The 23520-nt window shown below is 36.8% G+C and overlaps 1 protein-coding gene across 1 annotated transcript; it reads left to right on the top strand.

The window, feature by feature from the left end:
- The first annotated feature begins 22831 nt into the window (after positions 1-22831).
- LOC119509648 (small integral membrane protein 14-like) lies at positions 22832-23131 on the top strand. Its single transcript, XM_037803636.1, has one exon. It carries the CDS (start codon positions 22832-22834, stop codon positions 23129-23131), a length of 300 nt encoding a protein of 99 aa, XP_037659564.1.
- The last annotated feature ends 389 nt before the right edge of the window (positions 23132-23520 follow it).

The raw sequence follows: 23520 nt of genomic DNA, 5'->3' as shown, positions 1-23520 counted from the left end.
AATTTAAAAGGGTCAATTCATTAGGAATGTATAACAATCATAAATCTATATGCACCTAATACCAGAATTTCAAAATACCTGATATAATTAAAGGGCAAAATTAACAATTCCACACCCAAATTTGGAGATTTTAAAACTCCTTTCTCAGCAATTGATTGAATAACTAAACAAAACATCATTAATAACAACATTGATCCAAAAATATTATGTCACCTTTATCTAATTGATATTTATATAACATTACACTCAACAATTGCAAAATATACACTTTTAAAAGTGCAAATGGTACCTCTGTGAATTTTAATAAAAAGAATAGTGGGTGTTTTTATTGAGGGCAATAAGATATCTAGGAAAACACAAAATATTTTGAAATTAAATAACATATATGTAAGTAATCCTTTGTGATAAAAAAATCACAAGAGTAGCTAGATACTTTGAACAGAATGACAATGAAAATTTGTGGAATGCAAACAATGCAGTACTTAGAGGGAAAGTTGTAGGTTTAAATGTTTACAATAGAAAAGAAGGAAGGTCTGAAATCAATGGCCTAAGGTTCTACATTAAGAAGCTAGGAAAAAAGGACAGCAAAGTAAGTCCAAGTAACTAGAAGAAAATTAAAATAATAATAAATCAGTGAAATGGAAAGTCAACAATAGACTTGAAAGATAAACTTGCTTCATCAATCCCTAGCTAGACTGATCAAGAATAAGAGAATGAGCACGGGAATTCAAACATGTTTCAACTTTAGAAAGCCCATCAATTTATCTTCTTAACAAAAGAAAGTAAAACCAACTGATCATATCAATAAATGCAGAAAAAGTCTTTGACAAAATCCGCCCCCCCAACTCATAATAAAAACTCTTAGGTACTAAAATTAGTAAGGAACTACTTCAACCAGATAAAAACCATCAACAAAATACTTACAAATGCAATATTAAACTCTTTCTCATATCGGGAAGAAGGCAATAATGCCCACTGTTCTGGTTTGCTAATGGTACCATCATGCAAAATACCAGAAATGGATTGGCTTTTATAAAAGGGTTTATTTGTTACAAATTTACAGTTCTAAAGCCATAAAAGTGTCCAAACTAATGCATGAACAAGAGGATACCTTCACTGAAGAATGGCCATTGGGGTCCAGAACACCTCTGTCTGCTGAGAAGGCACATGTTGACGTCTGTCTGGTAGTCCTTTGCTCCCACTTTGTGTTTCAAAATGGCTTTCTCCAAAATGTCTCTGGGCTTGTCTCTCTTAGCTTCTTCAGCTCCTCTGCATCTAAGTATCAGGGGCCCTCTCTTAGCTTCCCCAAAGCAAACTGGGCTACCATCTCCAAAGGTCTCCAGGCATCTCTAAACATCAGCTCCCAAGCATCTCTCCAAGTCTCTCTCAGCCGCTCTGAGCTCTTTCTGTTTGTGAGCTCTTTTATAGGACTCAGTGATTTAATTAAGACCCACCCTGAATGGGTGAGGCCAAATCTCCATGAAAACATTCAATCAAGAGGTCACACCCTAATCAAAAAGATTAATAACTCTGCCCCCCCCCCCAAGATTGCATTAAAGAATATGGCTTTTTGGGGGACATAATACATGCAAACTGCAACACCCACTTTCATCACTTCTATTCAACTATGAGCTGTTGTTGAATATGATTAATTTATATACAGTGCTGAATTTATATGCAGTGTTGGTCATGTAGTAAGCACCTAATACATGTTAGCTGTTATTCTTTTTATACTACTTATTAGGTCTTGCCATATTCATTTGTGTAATGATATCATTTCACTTGTTTTGTTGATCATGTCCTGCTTGATGTAATGAGCACTTCAGAGAGGAGGAAGCTTTATACAGAAAGTATACTCTTATTCTAGCCCACAACTATCTTATAGATGAAGACTGACACAAAACATGCACTTAGATTCTCATGGAAACCCATTACCACAGCAAGAAAAGCAACTTCATGTAAGGAATGGGTGGTAATTTTGTTTTCATCTAGAGGCAAATGTTTATGAAGTATTAGGATAATTTTGTTTGCATCTCTGCTAGGTTGGATAAGTGTTTATTTCAGGAAAAGAAAAAAGAAAAAATCTTATAGCTCTCTAGGTAGAAAAAAGTGTATAACACTTTTTCATTGTTATGGCATCTTTCAGCAAAACTATTTTTCTCCCTGCCTACCTCAAGTCTGGTGCAAACTGACAATTGTAAGACAATGCCAGCCTGCAGTCCTACTTTAGAGGTGACATTGCCTCTCAAAACAATGGTGAGGGGTGGCCACATATTATAAGATGAGACAGATGTCAGAGCCAACTGTTCAGTTGTTTTGGGACATCCTGTATTTACCACCCTGAATTTATCTAGGATTTGAGTTATTAAAAATACGAGAATTTTTAAAAGTATTTCTTTTCATAAATTTGTGTAGGAGGCACCTGTGAACAGTCAAAGGAATATTTCCAGATGAAAATTGTGTTATGGAATATATAGTAATAGCAATATGTTTTATTCTGTAACTGTCTCTATTATTCTCCCCATACCCTAGATAACAGAAAATAAATATTTCTGGTTAAGGTGGCTTGATAAATCTATTCTTATCCTCAGAAATGTTTTGCTGTTGATCTAGCCCAGGATTTGGGAGCCATCTACAAATAGGTTAAGTGATATTTGGCATTTGTTTTCAAAACTGGGTTCCTCTTGAATTGAGAATATTCAGAATGAACACTTTTAAAGGACAAAGAATGTTTTTGTCAGTTTTATTCACTTACGTATCACAAGGACATAGTAGGCCTTTAATAAATATTCATTGAATGAATTAATAAAAACCTCCTATATCTCTGTACTTCAATGTGCTATTAAGTTTTTGTCAAATAAAAATTTTAAGTGAATCGTTACTTGGAAAAATTAACTGGACTCTATATCATAGATTTAAGTTAGTTTCTAGTAAGCCCCCACCCCATTTTTTTTAATTCCAATTGACCTACTAATTTTGAAAGTCAACTTAGATGATCTGCATATGTACCAATAATTTTAGTTAGGCATTATACTAAAATTAAGCAAGAATAGTGAGAAAACAATTCACTGGTGAATCATAATATGGATTGTTTTAAAGAAGCAACATGCTATATATATACATGATATGTTTTGTGCCTGTTAAACTATAGAGAATTTATTCTTTGGAGCTTTTCTTTGAAAAATAGAAATCTTCCTCTAGAGATTATAATGACATCTGGATGGAGGAAGAATAAAGAACCAATTTTCATGTCATGAATGCTTTGCACATTTAGGATAAAATGCTATGCAAAAAATGTATTGTTATGACTAGCATATTTACTATCAATAACATCGGCTTTCTGAATATTTGGAGTTGTCATTATACTTGAATATATCACCTACCCTCTTATATTTGTTGAGTTTTAGGATATGGAATCATAGGCACAGAGAGAGAGTATAAAAGTTGATAAGTGGGAAAATGAATTCATTTACATATAATTCAAAATTGATATGCATCAGCTTCATAACCTCTATTCCTTCTATATTCAGTTTCCCTTTCTTCTCTGTGTACTTCAGTTTGAAATGTTTCTATTTGACTGCCTGCAAGTTCATTCATCCATTCTTTTTTTTTCTGGCTTCAGACCTTATTCTTTTTTTAAAAAATGCAATTTTATTGAGATATATTTGCACACCATATAATCCATCCAGAGTATACAGTCAGTGGCTCACAGTATCATCATATAGTTGTGCATTCATCACCATAATCAATTTTAGAACATTTTCATTACTCCAAAAAGTAAAAAAGAACACCCAAAACATCCCCTACCCCTTAGCCCCCCCTCATTATTATTTTTTTGTCTTTATTTTATTACTCATCTGCCCATACACTGGATAAAGAGAGTGTCAGTCATAAGGTTTTAACAATCACATGGTCACACGATGAAAGCTATCTAGTTATACAATCATCATCAAGGATCAAGGCTACTGTATTACAGTCAACAGTGTCAGGCATTTCCTTCTAGTTATCCTAATACACTAGAAACTAAAAAGAAATATGTAAATACTGCATAAGAATAACCTCCACAATGACCTTTCAACTCTATTTGAAATCTCTTAGCCAGAGAAACTTTATATTGTTTCATTTCTTTTCCCCCTTTTAGTCAAGAAGGCTCTCTCAATCCCATGATGCCAGGGCCAGGGTCATCTCCGGGAGTCATGTCCCACATTGCCAGGGAGATTTTCACCCCTGGGAGTTATGTCCCATGTAGAGGGGGAGGGTAGTGAGTTTATTTGCAGTGTTGGCTTAGAGAGAGAGGCCACTTCTGAGCAATAAAAGAGGTTCTCTGGGGGTGCCTCTTAGGCATAATTAGGGTTAGCTTCTCTTTTGCAGAAATAAGTTTCATAAGGGCAATCCCAAGATAAAGGGCTTGGTTTATTAAATTGGGAGTCTGTAATGCTTGAGAGAGTATCAGGAATTCCCCAGGCAGGGGAGTTTAATATTTCCACATTTTTCCCAGTCCCTCAAGGGGACTTTGTAAGTACTTTTTAATTTTCTGCCCAAAATACTACTCTGGAATGTATCAGGGTTTTATATTGATCTGTACAGAATAACAGGATCTCATTCCCTATTCTAGGTTCCATATACTTATGTTGTTTAAATAAACTGATCATACAGGTTACATTAGAAAATTTAAATTTTGTACCAAATAGGCATCTTTTCCTTTGGTCTCACACAGAAGTTGAAGTTTTAAAATACAGAGAATATCATCCTTTACCCTGTATTCTGATTTACCTTAGTCCTAACCAAGTCCATTTCATTCATATCTCTAATTGAAGTCTGATCTCTTTTTCAGCTTCTTTAGTAGATGCTGTATGGAGTAATGCTGACTTTCAGAGCTGCAGAACTCTATCTCTGAGTCTCAGGTGTCACACAGATATCTTAAGTTCCAGGGAACTACCAGGTTATACACAAAGAGCTCAACATCTCAGAATTTAGAAATAACAGTTAAAACTCAGGAATAGATGGGACTGCTTTAAGAGCTTACAATCTAGAAACCTTTACAATGAGCTTTATTGAACATTCTGTACTCCTAAATCATTGATAGCCCAGTCTCTGCCCATGTTCTATCCCCTCATAGCCTATGCTCTTGAATTCAATTCTCAATGATTTCTCATTATAGTTAGTTTATATTAGTGAGACTATAAAATAGTTGTCCTTTCATTTATGGCTTATTTCACTCAACATAATGTCCTCAAGGTTCATTTACTTAGTTGCATTCCTTCCTGCAGCCACTTCATATTCTATTGTATGTATACACTACAGTTCGCCCTTCTGTTCATCAGTCGATGTACCCTTAGGCCACCTCCATCCATTTCAAATCATGAACAATGCCACTATAAACACCACTGTGAAAATGCCTATTCATGTCCCTGCTTTCAGTTCTTCCAAGTATATACCTAATAACAGGGTTGCAGGGTCATATGACAAACCTATACTTAGTCTCCTATGGAACCACCACACTGCCCTCCAGATGGGCTGCACCATTCTACTTTCCTACCAACAGAAAATAGGTATATCTTTATCTACACATCTCTTCCAGCACTTGTATATTTCTGTTTATTTTTTAAACAAATTTATTCACACACCATACAATCCATCCTAAGTGAACAGTCAATGGCTCCTGGTATAATCACATAGTTATGCAATCACCACCATGATCTAGATAAGAATATTTCCATTTCTTCCACAAAGAAAGAAAAAGAGGTAATAATAATAATAATAATTAATAAAGAATAAAGTAATAAAAAGGAAAAACAACTCTGTACTCCTTCAGCATCAAATGCCCAGTCTCTACTCTATCCTCTTTCTATCTCCTTATAACCTGTGTTCTCAACTTTAACTCTCAGAGTTTGCTCATTATAATTAGTTCATTTTAGTGAAACCATATAGTATTTGTCCTTTTCTTTATGGCTAATTTCACACAAAAAAATGTCCTCAAGCTTCATCCATGTTGTTGCATGCATCATGACTTCATTCCATCTTACAGCTGCATAATATTCCATCATATGTATACACCACAGTTAGTTTATCCACTCTTCCATTGATGGACATTTGGGCCGTTTCCATCTCTTAGCAATCATGAATAATGCAGCTATTAACATGATGTGCAAATGTCCATTCATGTCCCTGCCTTCAGTTCTTTGGGGTTTATAGCTGGTAATGGGATTGCTGGATCATATGACAATTCTATACTTAGCTTCCGAAGGAACCACCAAACTGCCTTCCAGAGAGGTTGCACCATTCTGCATTCCCACCAACAGTGAATAAGTGTATGTCCTTTTCACATACTTTCCAGCACTTACAGTAGAAAACAGCAATGTTTTTTGATAATGGCCATTCTAATAGGTGTGAGATGGTATTTCATTGTGGTTTTGGTTTGCATTTCCGTAATAGCTAGTGAAGTTGGGCATCTTTTCATGTTTTTGAGCCATGCTATTTCCTCTTTGGAAAACTATGTATCCCTGCTTTTGTCCATTTTTTAAGTGGGTTGTCTTTTTGTTGTTGAGTTGTAGGATCTCTTCATCTGTTCTGGATATTAAACCCTTATCTGATATGTGGTTTCCAAATATTGTTTCCCTTTGTGTAGGCTGCCCTTTTACTTTCCTGACAAAGTCCTTTGATGCATAGAAGTATTCAGTTCTGAGGAGATCCCATTCATCTATTTCTTCTTTCATTGCTCATGCTTTTGGTGTAAGGTTGTGCCAGTTTGAATGTATTATGTCCCCCAAAACGCCATTATCTTTGATGTAGTCTTGTGTGGGCAGACTTAAATTGGGAGTCTAATTTTTGTAACTTAATGTTGAGTGAAAATAGAAAGTCACTGAGGACTTTTCACAATAATGTACCCTTTTTATAGAGTTGAAAAATATGCAATATCAAAGAATATATTTTTACATATGTATGCAATATATTTTATGCAATAAAAAACAACAGAATAAGGAACATTCAGGATAGTAGTTATCACTTGAGAAGAGTTGGTGGAGGAGCAAATACATAGATGTTAAGTTATGGGTTACATTTTATTCTTGTTTTGGCCAGTAGTTTTATGAATATTTATTATACTATAGAATAAAAATTAAATGCACAAAATAAATACATAAGTAAAGTAATTAATTAAATTAAAGAGGGTCATCATACTAATGATGATGGTATATTGGGAACCCAAGGTTATGATATTATTTGTTGGGCAAATCTGTGCCCTTGATGGTCAGACCAAAACCTTTGGAGAAAATTAACAGACACTTTGAAATAATGATGAAAAGGTAGGAAATAATGATGAAAAGGTAGGAAATAGCCTATCCATCATTTTGGGAAATACCCATCATTTTCTCTGCCCCTTCCTGTCCTAGGAACTCACAGCTGACTATATTTGCATGCAGCAAGTAAGAGATTCAATCTTCATCTGATTCTTGAATTAATCCCTTCTAAAGCAGGAAATATCTCAGTGAAGTTGGCATCCAAGCTTCCATTTAGAAGGGCTTCCACTTATGAGCTACTCACACCTGGGATCCAGGGGACTAGTCAAAACTACTTACCTCCTTAATTATCCGACACATGTAGACTCTCAAGCTCTCTGGGGTGACCATGCACATTTATGTAGTCTTCAATTTCCTCTCTTGATTTTCATCTTCTCTATCAACTATCACCTCCTCCCATAACTCTTGCTACCCCCCACACACACTCACACACACGTATATGCATACACACACACACACACTCACACACACTCACACACACACTCGCATACACATTATTGCTGCAGTCTGCAGTGCTGGGATACTTAATTGGTCTCTCTTGCTAAATTTTGACTGTCCACTCTTATCAATTTCTTAATTCATTTTCAAGGCTGGACCCATGCCCAGACTGGTGGCTCCTCTGCTTTCTCTTTTTTATGCCAGTCTGTGGCTCTATTTCCATATTCTCAATCTTGTGACTAAGGTCCTGCCATTGTTTGACTTCCATGTCACTGGCCTCAAATATCTTGTCCTGTCATTTGCTTCAAATATGCATAGAAACTGTGGTCTTTCTCTCTCAATATTGCCCTTTTCAGTTTAACTCATTCTTTTTTAGGTTCAGCTCTGACATCTGTTTCTCTAGAGTTTCTTCTCTGCCTGGTGTGCCACACTTCTTCATTCTCCCAACAGTGATAACACTATTAAGGATATTTCTTTGTACTTTTTTAGTTGAAAACAAAATATTTTAATGTATGAGCACTACCAAGCTGTCTTCCCAACCTTTTTTCTACTTCTAAGAGCATTATTTCTTTGCTAGCCTCCTTCCTGGAACTTTTTGTGGACAAAATTGTGAGAAAAGGCAGAGAGAGGCAGAGCTACAAAGGCTGCATAAAAGGAGGAGCTATTCCTCTTTACTGGGTCGCTACCTGGGTTAACTTTTGTGATGAAGAATATCACTAATTGATGACAGAGAGAAAACTAAATTTGAAGCCAGAGAGGAACACCAGAAAGCCACCTGGGTGGACTGGGAATGAATTTTTTAAGATTTAGCAAATAATAGACTCTTAATAATTTGCAGAGAATGGGGGAATTACAGAGGAGAGGAGAAGAAAATAGATTTTGTGGAGTGTTGCTACACAAAATAAATTGAATTTCTGATAATATTTTCCAAGGACTATATGCAAAGATTGGACTTACTTTGAGTTGCTGTCAACTGCTTGCCTGCTTTGTTACATGTTGCTCCACAAGAGTCCTGTTTTTTTTTTGCTTTTTGTATGTTGTGTTTAAAATTGTTTATGGCCCTGTGATGCTCGATTTAGACCTCTTAAAGGCAGGGACTTTGTGTCCCCAGCATCTAAACTGTGCCTAGGCACATATGTACTCAACAGTCTTTGTAGAATGTGCAAATAAATTGGGTTGAGGTTTAAGTGCCAGGCAGGAATATGGATTCTGTATTGGGTGCTGTGGAGAGGCACTAAAGGGTTTTTACCAGATAAATATCTGGATTGTGTTTATTTTAGAATGGTAACTGTGGCAGCAAAGTGGAGGATCCTTTCAATATGGAAAGAAAATGGAGAGAGTGAGATTTCTTTGGAGACGATGATAATGAACAATGGTGGAGTTTGTGTGGGTTTTATTTGGAGTCTATGAGAATAAAAATAAGAAGATGGACACAAGAGTCATTGTGTGGACAGAATTGTCAGGAAAAGCATTGACTTTAGGCATCTTCAGGAAACTTGCTCTTTACTTTTGCATCTGCTATAGTTTCTGTGATTTTTCCTTATACTTATTTAGAGTTGAGTCAATGATTCCAAGGCTTTGGGGTTGATCATGAGGTAGAGAAAGGGATAGAAAATAACACTTGTATTAAAAGTCTTAGAAATCAAAATGGCATGGTCGCTAATAGAGGCAGGATTACAGAAGGAAGGTGGAGAGATAGGATTATGATATAATATGTTTTGTTTCTATATCACAGCCATTTAGAATGTACAGAGGATGACTGGCTTGGAGCTTGGAAGTGGTTTCAGAACTAGACACTCAAATTGAGAATTATTTACATGGGAATGATCATGAGAACAATGAAAATGGATGGAATTTCCAATGGGGTAGCATATAGATCATAGTGAGAAGCAACATGTACTAAGGGCTAATCTTTTGGGAACATTTATAATTAAGTGTTGGGCAGGTAAAACATTCAGGAAAAGCAGAATCAGAAGAAATTATAGAAGGAGAAGAACTAGGCACTGAAGATTGAAAGGAAGCCAGTGGAGGAAAGAATTTTAAGGAGGATCTGGATAACAATGGGGGACCCTGTAGAGATCAGTCTGAGCTGAAGGAAGAGCTTGGCTTGAGAAAGGCAAAAAAAAATCAAAGGTGGCTAGAGGAATTAGCAGTTGAGCAGAATGAAGCCTAAGTTCATTGAATTTAGAGAAACATTAATGAGCCTTAATAAAAATAATTGTATCACAGTGTCCAGATTACAAGAGCCAAAACTGCAAATGGGAATGAAAGTGGGGCTAACAATAGCAATGCTCTTTCAAAAAGTTTTGCAGTGAGAGGAAGATAACTTCCTCCACTAGCTAGCTTATGGAGGAAAGGGAGTTGCAGTGGCAGATTTGAAGCTGTTTGCAGGCTGGGGAAAGGAAAGAAGTAGAAAAGAAGAGTTTGAGTAAGTAAGGAAGTGGAACAAACTAATGGAGAAAGTCTTGGAGGAGCCAATGAGAACTGGGAGGTCCCATACAACCAGGGTTTCTTCAGTGCATAAATTCTTTTCAAGGAATTACATGTGAAGGGGAGAGAGGAGAGGTAAGGAATTAATATCACATGATCTCAAACATTTCTGGAAAGTGGGTATTCTGATTATCTGCCAGGAGGATTCTGGTGGTGGGTTTAGGGTTTTGTGGTGAATAAAAATAAATTCAGATTATCTCTTTTTCTATGCTCCCAGTTTGAAGACTATGGGCATATATTTGAAATCTTTTGAAGCTGTTTGAAGAGTAGGCATTTTATAAAGACAAAATATTATACTTAATTTATGTTTTCACTCAAAAATGGATTTATAGTCCTTTACTCACCTTGGAAGCTTGGAAGCTGTTCACCTTGAATCTGTGCAATAGCCATTGCACTCAGATTGTTCTCTCCAAGTGACAATTAGCCTTTCGTTGGTTTCTTTTGCCCATGACATTTTGCAGTGAGTTTTCTGTGGCAGCTCTGGGTGAGTGAGTGTGCAGACAGGAACATGAGCAGCTCCAGGACAGGCTACCAGCAAACAGTTTCCTCCCAAAATGTCAATGCATCTAATAATTAAGTCTCCTCATATATCATTTTAAAAGGACAATTTGTACATCAGCTCAAAGTCAGATGATACCATATCAGACAAATGGCCTAGATTAAAATTGCCTTTAAACCCATAGGATTGTTATATATCTCAGTGAACTGTATTTATTTATTTATTTACAATTAATAACTCCAGCTAAAGAATCCTTTTAAAGTAAGGCAGTACCATTGTCCTTAAAAATGCCCATACCGGGTAGACATCCATAGAAAATGATGGATTAAACAAGCAGTGATTAAACAAGCAGGAGCTGTCTGAAACAACTATTTAGAAACTCAGAGAACACTGTATGACACCCAGGGAAGAGCAGGAGAAGAGTCTAATAAATTACAGTAAAGAACTATAAATTGTTCTCTCTGCACTTTTAGCTACTGGGACCCATCCCCACATCTCTTGGCAGGCCGCTGTGGGGTCTATTCCCTGGCCAGCACCCAGGTGTCAGAAAGGAACATAAAAGTCCTCTTCCCAAAGATGAGGAGTGGGCATGGCTGGTCACAGTTCATAGCCTTTGATTAGTGAATTCGGACTGCTGAGTCCAGGTTCTGAGGGCAGCTATTGTTTCAACCTATCCTGGACAAAGGCAGTGGCAGCCATTGTTTCAGCCTTCCCCAGACAGGGGAAGAGGTGCCAGAAACTTAAAGGCACAGCGGTTTCTCAGGACAGTGGGGGCCAGTTAACTGAAGGGCTGCATTTGCTGGGCAGGCCAAGAAAGCTCAGCTTTGGGGAGCCATCGGAGAATCTCTAGCACCCTTGCTGTGACCCCCTTCCCAAGGCACTTTGGAGCCAATCAGCCCTCCCTTCATGGGTCCCTCACCCTGTTTTAGCTGGGAAAGGTTGATTCGGGAATGTCCTCTCCATTGTGCCCTCCTCCCAGAATTTGCCCTCCAGGTGTTTCAAAAGCACCTTGAAACAATGAAAATAGTGTAAAAATCTATAGAGGCACACAGTCTGGGATAAAGACCTGCCAACTTAAAAAACCTGAGAGAGGGAGGTCTATCTCCTGGGAAACAGGGGGCAACCAAACTCCCATAAACAGGGGAACTACAAAACAACTAGCAAGCAAAAGTTTAGGAGAAGACAGAGGCTCAGAAAGACAGGAAAAAACTCTGTGCCATGCATTTGCTTTGGGCAGACCTTCCAGAAAGGAAGTCTGAAGCTCAAGAAAATCTCTGACTTATGACCAGCTGGTTACAAAACCAAGACACAGACATCCCAAGGAATAAACCCCAGAGTTAAGATTTTAAAATATTAAAACATAGTGTGTAAAAAGAATACAAGACAAAGAAACAGGAAATGATGGCCCATCCAAAGGAAGAGAATAAAAATCCAGAATATATCAACAAAGAAGATGAGACTGTGGATATACTAAAAAAAAGCCTTTAAAAAATGCTCCTAAAAATGCTCCAGGACACGAAGGAAAGTACAGAGAAAGAATTAAAGGACATCAGGAAAACAATGAATGGGCAATTCAAGAGCCTAAGTAAAGAGACAGAAATTTAAAAAGGAAACAAACAGAACTACTAGAGTTGAAGTCCACATTAACTGAAGTGGAAAATGCCCATGAGGGTTTCAAGATCAGATTGGAGCTGGCAGAAGAAAGAATCAGTGAACTTGAAGACAAGACGCTTGAAGTGAATCAGGCTAAGGAGCAGAAAGGAAAAAGAAACATTAAAAGCAAAAATAGCCTAAGACAGCTATGGGACACCATCAAGTGCACCAATAAACACATTATGGAAGTCCCAGGAGGAGGAGAGGGCAGAAGGAATAGTCAAAGAAATAATGACAGAGAACTTCCCAAACTTAACAAAAGATGTGAACATGCACATCCAGGCTCAAAGAACACCTAACAGGATAAACATGAAGAAAAAAATACCCTGTCAGATATTAATTACACTATTGAATGCAAAGGACAAGGAGAGAATTCTGAAAGCTGCAAGAGAAAAGCAATGTCCTGTATACAAGGGAGTCCCAATTAGATCAAGTGATGATTTCTCATCAGAAACTATGGAGGCAAGAGGACAGTGGGTTGAAATACACAAAGTACTGAAAGAAAACAACTGTTAACCAAAAATTTTATATCTGGCAATATTTTCAAAAATGAGGGAGAGATTAGCTCATTCTCAGGTAAGCAAAAAGTGAGGGAGATCATCACTCCTAGACCTGTCCTACAAGCAATGCTAATGGGATTTCTTCTTACTGAAATAAAAGGACCCTAGACAGTGGTTGAAAGTAGTATAGAGAAAAAAGAACTGTGGTGAAGGTAATCTTTTGGGTAATTATAAATGCCAATATTGTATTGCTTTTGTGTGTGTGTGTGTGTGTGTGTGTGTGTGTGTGTGTAACTCCACTTCTTACTTCCTACAAGTGCTACAATGCAAATGCATAAAAAGTAATGATAAAACTATGGTTTGGATCTACAATGTACACAGATATAAGTGGTAACAAGTACAAAAAACTGATGGGGGGACAGAGGGATATAGGAAAATTATATGTGCATGCTACTGAAGTTAAGTTGGTATCAAATCAAATATAATTGTCATATATTTAGGATTTTATAATTTTAACCCCATGGTAACCACAAGTAAAACATGAAAAATATATCCAGATGGAAATGAAAAGGCACTCAATATGATACAACACAAAAAAGCAAATATACAGAGAGAGAGGCATTAATGGAATTAAGGGACAAAAAAGTTATAAGATTTACAAAAACTAAATAGCAAAATGGCAGAAGATGGTACTGTATTAACAGTAGTGACTTTAAATGTAAATTAAGTAAACGCTGTGGTCAAAAGGCAGAGGTTGGCAGAATAGATAAAAAAGCATGAACCAACTCTATGCTGTCTGTAAGAGACTCACCTTAAAGTCAAAGATACAAGTAGGTTGATGGTAAAAAGTTGGGAAAAATATTCCATGCAAATAGTAACAAATAATATTGCTACACTAATATTGGATAAAATAGACTTTAAGTCAAAAACAGTTACTAGGGACAAAGATGATCATTATATTGAAAAAAGGAAAAATTCAACAGGAAGAAATAACAATTATAAATACATATGTATCTAACAGCAGAGCACTACAGTACATGAAGCAAATATTGACAGATTTGAAGGGAGAAATTGACAGTTTTACAATAATTGTAGGAGATTTTAACCCACTACTGTCAAGAATGGATAGAATATCTAGTCAGAAGATCAGTAAGGAAGTACAGGACTTAATGGCACACTAAACCAACTAGACCCAACAACAAATACAGAATACTGCACCCAAGTAAAACAGAATACACATTCTTCTGAATGCACATGGATAATTCTCCAGAATAGATCATACGTTTGGTCAGAAAACAAGTCTAAATAAATTTTAAAATATTGAAATCATACATATTCTCCAACTACAATGGAATGAAGATGGAAATCAATTACAGAGGTAGAAATGTTAAATTCATAAATAAAATATGTGGAAATTAAATAACATACTCTTAATCAGTGGGTTTAAGAAGAAATCAGAAGTGAAATTAGGAAATATATTGAGGCAAATGGAAATGAAAATTCAACATACCAAAACTTATGGGATGCATTGAAGGCAATGCTGAGAGGGAAATTTATAGCTCTAAATGCTTACATTAAAAATGAAGAAACACTTCAAATCAGAAATGTAACCACTGGAAGTATCAGAAAAAGAAGAGCAAACTAAATATGAAGCATGCAGAAATAAGAAATACAACAACGTTTAGAGCAGAGATAAATGAAATAGAAAACAAAAAAACAATAAAGAGAATCAACAGAACCAAAAGTTGGTTCTTTTAGAAGATCAATAAAATTGACAAACCTTTAGCTAGACTGACAAAGAAAAAAAGAGAGAGGATACAAATAACAAAAATGAGAAAATAAAAAGGGAATATAACCAATGATACTGTAATAAAAAGGACTATAAAAGAATACTATGAACAACTGTATGCCAATATATCAGATAACATAGACAAAATGAACAAATTCTAGAAAAACACAGAGTACCTACATTGACTCAAACAGAAATAGAAGATCTCAACAAACCAATTATTAGTAAAGGGATTGAATCAGTCATCAAAAATCTCCCAGCCAAAAGCCCAGGACCAGGTGGCTTCACAGGGGAATTCTACCAAGCATTCCAAGAAGACTTGACTCCGATTCTACTCAAACTCTTCCAAAAAGTTGAAGAGGAGAGAACACTCCCTAATTCATTCTACAAGATCAACATCACCCTCATATTAAAGCCAGATAAAAATACCACAAGAAAAGAAAACTACAGACCAGTATCTCTTATGAATTTAGATTCAAAAATCCTGAATAAAATGCTAGCAAACTGCATCTAACTGCACATTAAGAGAATTATACAACATAATCAAAGGGATGTATCCCTGGTATGCAAGGTTAGTTCAACATAAAAAAAAATCAATTAATGTAATAAACCACATTAACAGAATAAAGGGGGAAAAAAACACATGATCATCTAAATTGATGCAGAAAAGGCATTTGACAAAATACAGCATGCTTTCTTTATGAAAACACTTAGAACACCAGGAATAGAAGGAAACTTCCTCAACATGAATAAGGGCATTAATGTAAAGCCCACATCTAACATCCAACTTAATGGTAAAAGACTAAAAGCTTTCCCTCTAAGATCAGGAACAAGACAAGGATGCCCACTGTCATCACTGTTATTCAACATTGTACTGGATGTTCTTGCCAGAGCAGTTAGGCAAGCCAAAGAAATAAAAAGCATCCAAATGGGAAAGAAACAAGTAAAACTTTCCATATTTGCAGATAATATGATCCTATATACAGAAAATCCTGGGGAAAAAAAAAAGCACTACAAAGCCCCTAGAGCTAATAAATGAATTCAGGATAGTGGTGGGGTTCAAGATCAACACCCCCAAATCAGTAATGTTTTTATACATAAGCAATAAACAATCAGAAGAATAAATAAGGAAAAACTTCCCATTTGCAACAGCAGCTAAAAAATTAAAAGAATGAAATATCTAGAAATAAATCTAACCAAGGATGTAAAGAACTTATACACAGAAACTGCAAAATATTTCTAGAAGAAATTAAAGAAAGCCTACTTAAATGAAAGGACGTTCCATGTTCATGGATTGAAAGACTACTATTAAGAAATCAGTACTACCCAAAGCAATTTATAAATTCAATGGAATCCCAATAAAAATTGCTACATCCTTCTTTGCAAAAATGGAGAAGCTAATCATCAAATGTATATGGAATGCTAAGGGGCCCTGAACAGTTAAAACCATCTTGAAAAAGAACAAAGTTGGAGGACTCTCATTTCCTGATCTTAGAACTTATTACAAAGCCACAGTAAGCAAAACAGCATGGTACTGGCACAAGAACAGGTATATACACAAATGGGATTAAATTCAGAGCTCAGAAGTCAACTCTCACATTTATGGCCAGCTGATTTTTTTAATTAAATTCAGTTTTACTGAAATATATTCACATACCATACAATCATCCATGATGTACAATCAACTGTTCACAGTACCATCATATAGTTAAGCATTCATCACCCCAATCTATTTTTGAACATTTTCCTTACACCAGAAAGAATTAGAATAAGAATAAAAAATAAAAGTAAAGAAGAACACCCAAATCATCACCCCCATATGACCCTATTTTTCATTTAGTTTTTTTTCCCATTTTTCTACTCATCCATCCATACACTGGATAAAGGCAATGCAATCCACAAGGTTTTCACAATCACAGTCACCCCTTGTAATCTGCATTGTTATACAATCATCTTCAAGAGTCAAGGCTACTGGGTTGGAGTTTAGTAGTTTCAGGTATTTACTTCTAGCTCCTCCAATACATTAAAACCTAAAAAGTGTTATCTATACAGTGCATAAGAATGTCCACCAGAGTGACCTTTCAACTCCATTTGAAATCTCTCAGCCACTGAAACTTTATTTCATTTCAATTTGCATCCCTCTTTTGGTCGAGAAGATATACTCAATCCCATGATGCTGGGTCCAGATTAATCCCCAGGAGTCATATCCTGCCTTGCCAGGGAGATTTACACCCCCAGGAGTAAGTTCCCACATATAAGGGAGGGCTGTGAGTACACCTGCCAAGGTGGCTTAGTTAGAGAGAGAGAGGGCCACATCTGAGCAACAATGAGGTACTCAGGGAGAGACTTGTAGGCACAATTATATACAGGTTTAGCCTCTCCTTTGCAGTAACAAGCTTCATAAGGGCAAGTCCCATGACAGAGGGCTCAGCACATCAAATTGCCAGTCCTCAATATTTGTGAGAACATCAGGAACAATACAGGTGAGAAAGTCCAACACTTCCACATTTTTCCCCAGCTCCTCAGGGGACCCCTGCATATATATTTTTATTCTCTACCCAAATTTCTTTGGGATGTGTCAGTATTTCACTCTAACCTATACAAACTTACCATATCTCATTTCCTATTCAAAGTTCCATTTAATTGTGGTGTTTGAACATACTGACTGTAGAAGTTATACTGTTTAGAAAATATAGATCCTGCACCAAATGAACATCTTTTCCCTTGGTCTTACATGGAAGTTGAAGTTTTAACACACAGTCAATTTCAACCTTTACTCTTTGGCTTGATTTGCCCTAGTCTTAACCAGATCTGTTTCATTCATATCTCTAATTGAAGTCTGGACTCTTTTTCAGCATTTTTTTTTTTTTAGCAGTTGCTGTATGCACTAATACTGACATTCATATCTGCCAAGATCTAGCTCTGAGTTTCAGGTGTCACACAGATACCTAGTGTTCCAGAGACCAATCAGGTTATACACAAAGGGATCAGCATATCAGAGTTTGGAGATAGCCATTACAATTCAGGAATAGATTTGACTGCTGTAAGAGCTCACAATCTCAGGACCATTACAATAATCATTCCCCTGTTAGGCTGTGCTCTAAGATTTAATTCTGAGTTTACACATTGTAGTTAGTCCATATTGGTGAGGCATTATAGAGTTTGCCTTTGTTTCTGGAGTACTTCACTCAGAATGCTGTACTTCACTCAAAATGCTGTCTACAGGAATCGTTCACCCTGTTGAGTGTCTCACAGCTTCAGTCCTTCTTGTAGTTGCTCAGTATTCCATTGTATGCATACACCACAGTTCACCATTCTGTTCCTTAGGCCACTTCCACCCATTGCACATCAGAAATACTGCCTCCATAAACACCAGTATGTAAATGTCCATTCATGTCTCTGCTCTCATATCTTCCAAGTACATACCTTATAATGACGTTGCAGGACCTTAAGACCCCCACATACTTAGCTTCTGTGGAACCACCACAGTGACCTCCAGAAAGGCTACACCATTCTGCCTCCTCATCAACAGTAGATAGGTACGTCCCTCTCTCCATGTTTTCTCCAGCACTTTTACCCCTGTTTATATTTTTTCCTGCAATTCTATAGAGATATATTCACATATCTTACGTTTATACACAGTGTACAGTCAGTTGTTTATGGAATCATCATAAATTTGTACATTTATCACCACAATCAGTACTTGAACATATTGATTACTACAAAAGAAAGCTTTCTTTTTTTTAGCAAACAATAAAAAAGATAATAGAAAAATAAAATGTCATAAATACAATGTAATAGTAAGGGCAGAAAACACCACCATTTCCAAGAATCCCATATCCCTCCCTTATATCCCCTTCTCATACACATTTAGCTTTGGTATGTTGTCTTTGTTACATTTAATGGAAGCATATTACAATGTTTCTGCTGACCATAGACTCCAGTTTGCTCTGATTGTTTTGCCCAAATACTATCCCTTTTTCAACACTCTGCATAGTTGACATTCATTTGTTCTCCATGTAAAAACATTTTTATATTTACACATTTAGTAACAATCATTGGCCACTCCAGTTTTTGCCAAGTTATACAGTCCCAGTCTTTATCATCTATCTTTACCTCTGGTGTCATACATTCCCCTATCCCACCTCTTTCAGCTTTACTCACAGACATCTTTGTTCAGTGTACTTACAATATTGTGCTTCCATCACACGGTATTATGCTATCTATTTCTGGATCTATACAATCAATCCTGCTGAACATTCTGTAGTCCTTCAGCAACAAATGCCCAATCTCTACCCTCTTTTTATTTCCTGGTAGCCTGTGTTACAGCTTTTGGCTCTCAAAGTTTGCTCATTAATGTTAGTTCATATTAGTGAGACCATACAGTATTTGTCCTTTTGTTTCTGGATAACTTCACTCAACATAATGTCCTGAAGGTTCATCCATGTTATTATATGTTCCATGTCTTTGATCTGTCTTACAGCTGCATAATATTACATCATGTATATATACCACAGTTTATTTATCCACTCATCCATTGATAGACATTTGGGCTGTTTCCATATCTTGGCAGTTGTGAATAATAACACAATAAACATCAGCTTACAAATACCCATTTGTGTCTTAACTTTCAGTTCCTTGAGGATATACCTAGCAATGGAATAGCTGGGTCATATGGAAAATCTATACTTAGCTTCCTGATGAACCTCCACACTGTATTCCAGAGTGGTTGCACCATTCTACATTCCCACCAATGATAAGTGTGCCTCTTTCTCCACATCCTCTCCAGCACTTGTCATTTTCTGTTTTTTGGATATTGACCATTCTGGTAGGTGTGAGATGATATCTCATTGTGGTTTTGATTTGCATTTCCCTAATAGCCAGTGAAGTTGAGCATTTTTTCATATGTTTTTGAGCCATTTGTATTTCCTCTTCAGAAAAGTGTCTGCCTGTGCATTTTGTCCTTTTTATAGTTTGATTGTTTGTCTTTCTGTGGTTGAGTTGTAGGATCCCTTTATATATTCAGGGTATTAAACCCTTATCTGATATGTGGTTTCCAAATATCATCTCCCATTGCATAGGCTGCCTTTTTACTTTTCTGACAAAGTCCTTTGATGTACAAAAGTGTTTAATTTTGAGGAGATCCCATTTGTCTATTTGTTCTTTGGTTGCTCACACCTTGGGTGTGAGAGCTAGGAAACCACATCCTATCACAAGATCTTTAAGATATTGCCCTACATTTTCTTCTAAGAGTCTCATGGTCATAACACTAACATTTAGGTCTTTGATCCATTTTGAGTTAATTTTTGTACAAAGTGTGAGATAGGAGTCCTCTTTCATTCTTTTGGAAATGGATATCCAGTTCTCCAACACCCTTTATTGAAGAGGCTGCTCTGTCCTAGTTGCTTTGGTTTGACTGCCTTATCAAAGATCAATTGTCCATGGATACAAGGGTCTATTTCTGAACATTCAATTTGATTCCATTGGTTGGTATATTTATCCTTATGTCAGTACCATGCTGTTTTGACCACTGTAGCTTTGTAATATGTTTTGAAGTCAGGTATTGTGAGACTTCCCACTTTGTTCCTCTTTCTCAAGATATTTTTGGCTATTTGGGGCACCTTGCCCTTCCAAATAAATTTGGTTATTGGTTTTTCTATTTCTGCAAAGTAAGTTCTTGGGATTTTAATTGGTATTGCATTGAATCTATAAATCAGTTTAGGTAAAATTGCCATCTTCACTATATTTAGTCTTCCAATCCATGAACATGGTATATTCTTCCATTTTTTTTCAGTCCTATTCAATTTCTTTTAGCAGCTTCTGGTAGTTTTCTGTGTAAAGGTCTTTTGTGTCCTTGGTTAAGTTTATTCCTAAATACTTGATTCTTCTGGTTGCTATTTTAAATGGAAATTTTTTTCTTGATTTCCTCCTCTTGTTGCACATTACTTGTGTATCGGAACACTGTAGATTTTTGTGTGTTGATCTTGTAGCCTGCCACTTTCCTGTATTCATTGACTAGTTCTAGTAGCTTTGCTGTGGATTTTTCTGGATTTTCTACTTATAGAATCATCTGCAAACAGTGAAAATTTTACTTCTTCCTCTCCAATCTGGATGCCTTTTATTACTTTTTCTTGCCTAATTGCTCTAGCTAGCACTTCCAGAACAACAGTGGTGGCAACAGTGGGCATCCCTGTCTTGTTCCTGATCTTAGAGGGAAAGCTTTCAGTCTTTCCCCATTGAGTATGATGTTAGCTGTGAGTTTTTCATATATTGCCTTTATCATATTGAGAAAGTTCCCTTCTATTCCTATCCCTTGAAGTGTTTTCATCAGGAAAGGATGTTGAATTTTGTCAAATGCCTTTTCTGTATCAATGGAGATGATCATGTGGCTCTTTTGCTTTGATTTATTGATGTAGTGTATTACATTAATTGATTTTCTTGTGTTGAACCATCCTTGCATACCTGGAATAAACCCCGCTTTGTCATGATGTATATTCTTTTAATGTGCTGCTGTACGTAGTCTTATCAAACTTCCTTTGTATGTGATGGATTGTCTGTCTCTTACTGCTTTCAGAATTCTCTCTTTGTCTTTGACATTGGATAATCTGATCATTAAGTGTCTTGGAGTAGATCTATTGGGATCCATTTTGTTTGGGGTATGCTGTACTTGAATCTGTAATTTTCTGTCTTTCATAAGAGTTGGGAAATTTTCAGTGAATATTTCTTCTATTATACTTTCTGCCCCCTTTCCCCTCTCTTCTCTTTCTGGGATACCCATGACATGTATATTTGTGTACTTCATGTTGTCACTTAGTTCCCTAAGACCCTGCTCGTATTTTTCTATTTTTTCCACCATCTGTTCTTTTGTGTGTATGAATTCAAATGTCTTGTCTTCCAGTTCACTGATCCCTTCTTCTGCCTGTTCAAATCTACTGTTGTGTCCTTCCATTGTGTTTTTCATCTCCTCCATTGTGGCCTTCATTCCCGTAAGTTCTGCCATTTGTTTTTTCAAGTTTATGAATTCGTCTTTATGATCATCCAGTGTCTTCTTTATATCCTTCATCTCTTTTCCCATAGCTTCCCTCAGTTCATTGAATTGATTTAGTATTAGTTGCCTTAATCCTGTATCTCATTTGAACTATTGGTTTGTTCCTTTAGCTGTTCCATGTTTTTGTGTTTCCTAGTGTGGTCATTATCTTAAGTTGCCTAGGCATCTGATTTTCTTAATTAGTTTATTCTGGAGCTCATTTTCACTCTTTTACCTAGGGGTTTCTTGTTGGTTGGCTTTGTTCTCTAACCTTTGTTGTTCAGTTCAACTTATTCTAGACTTCTAACTTAGGTTCTATTTAGTTGATAAGAATTTTTCATCTCTTGTTTTCCTGTTTCTTGCCCTGCCTCTATGTAGCCTTTTTGTGAGAGGGTCTCCTCAGATATGGTCGACCCCAGTCAGGTTTTCCCAGTCTAGAGAGGCCCAAGTCTCATGAGGAGGGAATGGAGTTTCCCTGAAAAACCTCCTGTGAGGCCTCTAGACTTGGTGCTTTTCCTGTCCTGTCCAGCAGGTGGCACTTGCCAGCCCATAGTTCCCTGACCAGTGTAAGGAGGTGAAGTGCTTTTAATTCTCTGCAGACTCTGAGCCTGTTGGGGGCATGGCTGACTGAGCTGAAATCTGAATTCCCAGGAGGGCTGCCAACTGAGCTGACCTTCCCTCCACTCTCCCAATTATAGGATCTCCAACTGTCTCCCAGGGGCACTGTTCCCTTCTCCCCTCTCCTCTTTGGGGCAACTCCAGCTTAATTCCTTGGTCAGCCTGAGTAGCCAATTAAATACTGGGGCGAAGACTTTCTTCAGAAGTGAATCTGAAATTCAAAGAAGTTCTGGGTACTCTGTCTCCCCCCAAGACCATCCTAGGCCTTCAACTTGGGCTGTCTAATAGAAAATAACCACATATGTTACTTTTAAATTAAAAAAAAAAGAAAAGAAAGGAAAAAAAGAGAGAGAGAGAAAAAAAAAGAAGTCTCTTTAAAAAGCGTTTCCCCAGGCTTCAGCCTAGCCAGCTCTTCCTGGTATTCATCGGAATTCCCAGCTTGCAGCCTACCCAACGGACTTCAGGTTTGCCCATCTCCACAATTATTTAAACAGTCAAGTTAAATCAAGCTGAGTAATCATGGCAGAAGGTGGATTCTATCCCTGTGAATGTGTTTGCTCTCATAAACACGCGATGAGAAGGCTCATCAGTCTGTTGAGGCAGTCCCAGTCCTACCGCACAGACACAGAATGTCTCCAGGAATTACCAGGACCTTCTGGTGATAATGGCATCAGTATTACTATGATCTTGATGGCCTGGATGGTTATTGCAGTGATCTTGTTCTTACTGAGACCTACTAATCTAAGAGGATCCAACCTACCTGGAAAGCCAACCAGTACTCATAATGGACAAGATCCACCAGCCCCTCCTGTGGACTAACTTTGTGATATGGGAAGTGAAAGTAGTTAAACACCTTGCATAACCAAATGAATGAACATGACCAGAGTACTCCTAACCCCATTATAACTGCTTTTCCTTTTGCATCTACAGTATGGGATGGTATTGTTTTCATGAGCTTCTAGAAATTTCACTTGCAAGCTTATTTTTGCTTCTTGTGTTATCACCATTCCTATTTATAGTATATTTGAGTAAATGATATTAAAAAAAAAAGTTGCATGGGGCTTTTTTTGGTTGTCCTAAATGTAAACATTATATTCATTCTATTTGTAACCGATCATAATTTTGGGGATGATTTCTGGCCTGAATGAAGGAAATTTGAGATCTCTGAATTTAAATTTTCAAATAGTTTTGATAGGTTTAAAAATTAC

This window comes from Choloepus didactylus, chromosome 14 (assembly GCF_015220235.1).
Source record: "Choloepus didactylus isolate mChoDid1 chromosome 14, mChoDid1.pri, whole genome shotgun sequence".
NCBI lineage: Eukaryota > Metazoa > Chordata > Mammalia > Pilosa > Megalonychidae > Choloepus > Choloepus didactylus.
Note: the sequence above shows the minus strand (reverse complement) of the source record. Positions and strands in the feature narration are given on the sequence as shown.